This window comes from Orcinus orca, chromosome 18 (assembly GCF_937001465.1).
Source record: "Orcinus orca chromosome 18, mOrcOrc1.1, whole genome shotgun sequence".
NCBI classification, from domain to species: domain Eukaryota; kingdom Metazoa; phylum Chordata; class Mammalia; order Artiodactyla; family Delphinidae; genus Orcinus; species Orcinus orca.
Window position 1 is genome coordinate 1,336,511 of NC_064576.1, and position 7,187 is coordinate 1,343,697.

A 7,187-nucleotide genomic window follows, 5' to 3' on the forward strand; every position below is an offset into this window, starting at 1 on the left:
GAGTGGGGGGGCGAGGGTGAGGGGTCGCAGGTACCCTCCTCCAGGGCTCGGCCTCCGCGCGCGCGCCTTCCCCGCGCCGCCCCGACCCTGCGGGGCTGGGGGGGCGGGGACCCGGGCCCACCTCCCTCGGCTCCTCGCTCCGGGGGGCCCGCGCCCCCTCAACCCCTCCCCTCCCGTCCCGGCCTTTCAATCCCGCCAACTAGTCATGCTGGGAAAAGGGCTGCGTCAAGGCCAAGTCTGCTTTTCACTTGAAGTTTCCAAGGAATCAAACCTATTATTACGTTCTGTCGCCGACGTTTCTGGAGCCTCTGCCCCGCGGGCCGGGCTGCGGAAGCGGGGGAGGGGGCGCGGGCGAGCGGGGTCGGGGCCGCCCCGGAGCGCGCCTTCCCGGGGCCCGCAGCCCGGGAGGGGCTTCTCGAATTAGCTGGAACTTTTCGGAGACAGAAATCTGCGTTGGCCGCTCTTTGTCGGGAAAATGAAACGCGCGAATACGCGTGTTGTTCTTCTCCCACATGCAGGATTTTAATAGACCTCTCAGTCACCGCCGCCCGACGCGCATCTGCACATCAGGCGCGCTCTACGCGCTACCCGTGTTGAAATTAATTCACTTCTCCAGCTACCGGTGGGTTTCTTTGGCGGGGAGGAGAGGGTAGGGTCAAAGTCTTAACAACAACGAAAGGGGCCCGTGAGTTTAAAATAAAACAGGGGCGGGGGGCGGAGGACAGAAACGAGCAAAAAATTCCTCCAGCAAACAAACCGTGCTACCCTCAGCCTGGAGAGCCGGGCGGCGCACCGAGGCCGGTTCCTGAACTCCCGCGGTCGTCCCGGCACGAAGTTGTGCGAACTTTGCACAAGGCCTCCAAAGACCGTCCGCGCTCGCCACACGGTTTTCCTACAAAATTGGAATAAGCGATAGAAGTACCGCCCTGGGATCTGGAAGTGGATGAGGCCATCACAGTATAATGATGGTCACATAACATTTTCAGTTCGTGAATAGGGTGAGGGGTACCTTGGCAAGAACGGAATTCACAGTTGAGTGAGGCGTCTCGGGAGCCTTGTGGAATATTCTCACCGCGAATTTAAATCGAAGAGACAGTGCTGGAATGATAAGATCTCAATCCTGAAGGATGAATCCTAGCTAATTTCTACTCCCCCATCCCAGGTTGTTTTAAAATTGAATCATTAAAAAATTTATATTTGCTTTCCTTCACATTGTTCTAGTCAACAAAACTGCTGGATATCAGGAGTTCCCTCTTTGAAGATCTTCCTGGGTTTTTTTAACAAAGTGGCTTGGGCCACCTGGCATTGACTATTTCTGCTGACTCTGTATGAGACAGACAGGGGGAAATGCCACACTGTAAGTCCACCTTTCAGGAAATCGACAGACAGCTCTTCCCAGAGTCCCCCGCATCCTGCTAAGCTTTCTATAGTCAGAAACGTTTCAGGTGTTACCCACATTACTAATATTCTTATGCCAATAGTCGAGCATAGATACAAGTTTGGTCACACATATATTCGAGCACAACCCCACATCTGTCTGCCACCTTAGTAAGTGCAGGGAGATGCTGCAAAAGAGCCAGCCGGAGTCCACTGAACTCTGTATATTTCAGAGTAAATGAGGCCTGCACCTTAGGCTGCATGTGGAGTTCACAGAGCGTCACAGAATTTCCTCTCCCAGAGGGGATTGTGTGTGGCATTTATTCCCAGACTATCTCACTATCTGAAGATGCTGTTCTACTCAGCAGTCCCTATGTATCCAAACACATCAGATTGCTAAAGCAAAAAAAAAAAAAAAGAGGGAAAAGAAAAAAGAGGGAGACTTTATTATCTTGTTAGAAAGAAGCAATTGACGTCGTTCTTGAAATTTCTGCAATCACCTTAAGGAATGAGTGGTTGAAGCAAAATTATCAGTGACTCCAAAAAATTACACACGTCAATTGTCAGGTGAGCATTTTACTTAAAACTATTCCCCAGCATAGGCTGAAAGTACTTCTCATTAACCTGCCAGCATAGGCCCACGTTTGGAAGTATAGTCTATACTCATTCCAGGACAAAAAAAAAAAGATGTTAAGAAAATGAGGGGTTGATGAAATCAACATATTTCCATCTGGCCTAAAAGTTTGTTCTTTTCAAAAATATTTCATCTTTATGCTGTGACTAATGTCAAAATGTATTTGCTACAGTATAATTTTAAATGCAATATTTAATGCTGTCAGATTACTTGAAGACAAAGTTTTACAGAAAACTTTAAAATCCAGAAAAAAACTGCAAGGTACCAATAAACACCTAGAAAAAATATAATTAAAAAATTTAAAGCATCAAACAACCTCAGATCTCATTAGAATAATAAACACCGCATTTTGCGTTCACATCGGTTAACAGCTTGCATCCCAGTGTCACGGCGGGGCATGTGGGGCGGTCGGTTCTGTGTGTGTGAAAATCCAACGAAATTATTTTGTCCCTTTCCAAGGAGACATATACCAGAGGGAGGGGCTGAGGACAGACGGAGGGGCCTCGGTTGCAGTACATTTTGGTTTAGAGAGTGCGTTTCTCCTTGAGCCAAATTCAGAAAATTTCACTCGCAATCTTGTTAACTGCCCGGGAGTCGGGGGCCCCCGCGCCCCCGCCGTGGTCTCTGTCATCCATCCTTGGCCTGGTCCCGCCACTGGGGTCTTCTCTCCTCCCTCCTCCGCCCCAAACTGCACTCAGGTCCCGGGCCAGCTGCAAGAGGCAAAGCCCGAAACCAGGGATCGAAAAGCCCGCCGGCAGCGGCCGGCAGCTAAAAACTACACACCCAACGGCCGGACTACAAAACTATAAATTTTTTTTGGGGGGGGGAGCAATTATTTCTCGTTCCGTAATAACACTGTAAACGCTACAAAATAATCTACCGATTTTAACTTCCCTCCGTTCCTCTGAATGCAGCTCCATGAAAACCGTACCCTCTCCCCTGGTGTTCCCTCCGTTTTAGTTCATGCTGATAATTTTTCTTTCTCCTTAGTCAGATTTACTGATTGTGTTTTGAGCTCATAAAACATGAATCTAAATTTAGCACGTTTCAAGTTTAGGGGGAAAAAACCGGACTTTTCTCTCTCAAATTTATTGACTCAAAGCTCGATGCACTTTTAGGGTGGAGGTTCCTTTACCGTTTTGAGCAGAAAGGCTTTTCGGGAAACTATGTACATAATCTGAATCCTCCTCCCCACACCGCAACGCCTCCAATAAAAACTGCACAACGCGTTTACATGAAATAATACAAAACAAAAACCCGGAAATGCTCAGATACAGAAAGTTTTACAAAACCCAGAATAACGCTGTCGTCTGAGAGGGGTGCGAGTGGGGATCTCTTGGTATAAATTAACCAACCAATCCCCCAAGGCGGTAACGACCACCAAAAGCGTGTGCTTGGCTCCGGCTCACTACACCGATAACAAATGAGAACAGCTCCCCGCGTCGCCGGCACCCGACGCCGTCAGGAGGCGATGCGGCCGGAGGGCGGGCGCGCGGCCGGGATAGAAAAAAGCTGGCGTCGCCTCTCGCATGGTTTGGTCTCTCTGTCCCCTCGAGCAAAGAAAACGCTTTCTGCCTCCGCGGGTGATAAATACTGTACAAAAAGTCTCAAGAAAACACCGAAGTTCAGTCTCAAACGCACAACGGTCCCGCCTAGCGGTCCCCAGGAGCTCCCGGTTAGGGGGGCCGGGTGTCACCTGGTGCTCGGCGCCAGTGTTTGCCTGTTTACGAGAACGTGGAAACGTCTGTACAAAAGCCAGGCGGCCCGTCGCCGGCCGCAGGGCCCCCCGCGTCCCTAGATGTGCGTCAGGGGCACCGTGCCGTTGACGCCCGCGCCCGCGCCCTGGTAGTGCTGCGGCAGCGAGTGCAGCCGGCTCTGCGCCGCGGCTGCGGCCGCCGCCGCCGGGTCGCCGCCCTCGCCGGCCGGCAAGTACATGCTGATCATCTCACGCAGGTCCCCGGGGCACGGCGCCCGCGAGTGCGCCGGGGCCGGCGGGCTGCCGCTCGGCTCCGACTTGACGAGCGAGCCGAGCGCGCCCAGGGCGCCCGACGACGCGGCCGCCGCCGCCGCCGCCGCCGCCACGGCCGAGTTCTGGTGCGCGCCGCCCGCGGCGGCGGCTGCGGCGGCCGCGGCGCCGTAGGGGAGGCCGCCGTAGCCCGAGGGCGAGGCGCTCATGTAGCCCTGCGAGTTGGAGATGGGGCTGTACTGCAGCGCGCCCATGTCGTAGCGGTGCATGGGCTGCGGGTTGTGCGGGTGCGCGTGCGGGTGGTGCGGGTGGGGGTGCGCCGGGTGCGCGTGCGGGTGCGCGCCGCCCGCGCCCGGATGTTGCCCGTAGGCCAGCTGCGCCTCCTGCATCATGGCCGCGGCGGCCGCCGCCGCCGCCACCGAGCCGGGGTAGGCGCCGTTGGCCCAGCCGTTGACGTGCGCGTAGCCGCCGGCCGCCGCGCCGCCCGGGCTCTCGAGGCGCTGGCCCACTGCCGCCGCGCCCACACCCACGCCCACGCCCATGGCCACGGCCGTGCCGCCGCCGCCCGCGCCTGCCGCCAGCAGCCCGCCGGCCAGCGAGTACTTGTCCTTCTTGAGCAGCGTCTTGGTCTTGCGGCGCGGCCGGTACTTGTAGTCCGGGTGCTCCTTCATGTGCAGCGCGCGCAGCCGCTTGGCCTCGTCGATGAAAGGCCGCTTCTCGGCTTCAGACATGACCTTCCACTCGGCGCCCAGGCGCTTGCTGATCTCCGAGTTGTGCATCTTGGGGTTCTCCTGGGCCATCTTGCGCCGCTGTCCGCGGGACCACACCATGAAGGCGTTCATGGGCCGCTTCACCCGGTCCTGGTTGGCCTTGGCTCCCGCGCCGCCGCCGCCGCCGCCACCGCCCGCCCCGGCCGGGCCCGACAGGTTCGTGGGGGCCTGGGCGCCGCCGGGCGAGTGCAGGTCGGTCTCCATCATCATGCTGTACATCGGGGCGGCTCGCGGGTTCACCGGCACCGCGAGGAGGGAGCCTGGAGCATAGACGGCCGGGGGGCGGGGGGGACGGAGAGGGGCTCAGACGGAACGAGCCGTGGGTCGCGGGGAGAGGTCCTGGCAGAGAGAAGAATGGGGAGAGGTGGAGGCGACAGCAACAAAAAAGAGGCAAAAACACACGCACTTAGCGCCGGTCCGGCTCACAGGTGGAAAGTTTCTCTGCAGCACAAACCACTTGCCAAAGAGGCCGAGGGCCGGGATCGCCGTCGCCGCCGCAGCCGGGTCGCCCTCGGCGGAGCGGTGCAAACAGGTTCAGTCGCGGCCAAGTTGCAGCTCCACTTTCCGGGACGCGAGCGGTGCGCGGGGCCCGGCCCGGGGCTCGCCGCCGCCGCCGCCGCCTCGCCCGCCCGCCGCCGGAGCCTCCTTCCTCCTGCGCTCGGTCCTCCAACTCCGGGGCTGCAACTTCTAGCAGCGCGGCGCGCCGCGTGCGCTAGGCATGTGCCGGTCCCAGGTGCCCGTGGGGAGCGAAGCGCCGAGGGGGGAGCGGGAGGGGGCGGGGGGGCGCTCACGGTGCCGCCAGGGAGGGGGGCCGGGGGCAGCGGAGGGAGGGCAGGCGCGCAGAGAGGGCCAGAAAGCAGGGCGGCCGAGCCCGGGATGGGCTGCCCGCTGCCTGCCCGGGGCCGTGCGCTCGGAGCGGAGGCGCACGCGGGGCCGGCGGCGCGCGGGGCCCAGCAGCCATACGCCCGGCCCGGGCTGCCATTAAATGAGCGCGCCGCGGCCAATGGGAGCCGGCGGCGGCGGTGATTTGCATGGCGCGCTGGCGAGTGACGTGGGGAGGGAGTAGAGGCGCCGGGCGCGGGCGGCGGAGCGGGGAGGAGGGGGAGGAAGGAGGGGGAGCAGGGGCAGGAAGGAGGGGGGGAGGAGGCCCGGGAGGGGGGTCACAGCCACGCTGCTTCCTGAGCGCGCGCGGCGGCGGCGGCGAACCCCGAGCTCACCCTGCTTGCCTCTCCCCGCCCGCGCGCTCCGAACGATTAACGATTGGGTTTAAAAGCGAAGACGAAGAAAGAATCCTGCGGGGCGGGGGGGTGGTGGCGGGGGAATGCAGCCCGGAGCCTTGTTTAAAAGAGCGCAAAGGAGACCCGGCTCCTCCTCTGCTCCCCTGCCAGCCAACTCTGCGCCTGCTGGGAAGGGGAAAGTTGGAGGCCGAGGCGGCATCCTCGCCCTCATCTCGGCCCGAGGGCCGGAAAGCAAGGGCGCGCCCTTGGGAGCAGGGGAGACCGTCCTAGGTACACAACTGGAAATCGCCCCTCTCCCCGCACCCCGCGGGCTCTCCGGCGAGGCCTGGGCAGCTCAGCCCCCCGCCCTCCCACGGATGCACGCTTCACCGCCGCTGTGCTGAAGTTCTCCAGTGCCCCCTCTCGTAGGCCAGGCCTCCGCGGTCCAGGCCACGATAATCCCGTAACGGGGAAGCATTTGTGTCGGGCTTGGCTCCACAGCTGCTTTTAGCCTTAGCCCTGAACTCTTACTGCTTTTAATGAGCCTAGGGGTTGTAATCACGTGCTCTTCTCAATTTGGCTTCTTCCTCCTAAAAAGGAATTTCTGGGAAGGTTGAAAACAACAAGATCCATCTGGAATCTACTCAATGACAGTTGAAAAAGTTTGTTGAAATCGCAAAAGAATGATCTAGCCCACGCTCTCTTGGAGCGAATCTTCCACAAGCCGTTTGCCTAAGAACTGCGAAAACTCCGTGAACGGAGTGGGGCCCACCTGAACCCGAATCGGAAAAGTGAGGCCTCGGGACCGAGCGACAGATGCCGTTTCCCTGCATTATGCAAACGAGAGGCCTGTTTCCTGGAACGATTAAGGCATAGACCTGCGGTTATAATTCTTAAACCTTGAAGGGTTCTCAATACCGGGAAGTACAAGAAATTTCCAAGCCCATTCTCAAACACCATTGCGCTCACGCTGCCGGTACAACCCCAATGGTATGAAAGTGGCCCAGAGACTTGCAGAAAATCCATGACAGTCCAAGCATCCCTCCAGAGTCCTCATGGAGGAACGGGGGCGTCTCTGTGCGCCACAGAGGGAGGTGTTTAGGAGATTCCTGGTGGGTAAAGTGGAGCCTAACCAAAGCGGCCCGACTGACCATACTGTAATAGAAATAAACATATAATGATGATGATGATGATTACAAGAGGAGTAATAATGATGTTTAAGT

At 58.5% G+C, this 7,187-nt stretch overlaps 1 protein-coding gene across 1 annotated transcript; it reads right to left on the minus strand.

Moving 5' to 3' along the window:
* Positions 1–1,937: 1,937 nt before the first annotated feature.
* On the minus strand, positions 1,938–6,029 carry SOX1 (SRY-box transcription factor 1). Its single transcript, XM_033435027.2, has one exon. It carries the CDS (start codon positions 4,964–4,966, stop codon positions 3,806–3,808), a length of 1,161 nt encoding a protein of 386 aa, XP_033290918.1. The 5' UTR covers positions 4,967–6,029; the 3' UTR covers positions 1,938–3,805.
* Positions 6,030–7,187: the final 1,158 nt, after the last annotated feature.

Bases quoted from the DNA above. Each gene is read 5' to 3' on its own strand.
- SOX1 (XM_033435027.2), bottom strand. From the start codon at position 4,966: ATGTACAGCATGATGATGGAGACCGACCTGCACTCGCCCGGCGGCGCC.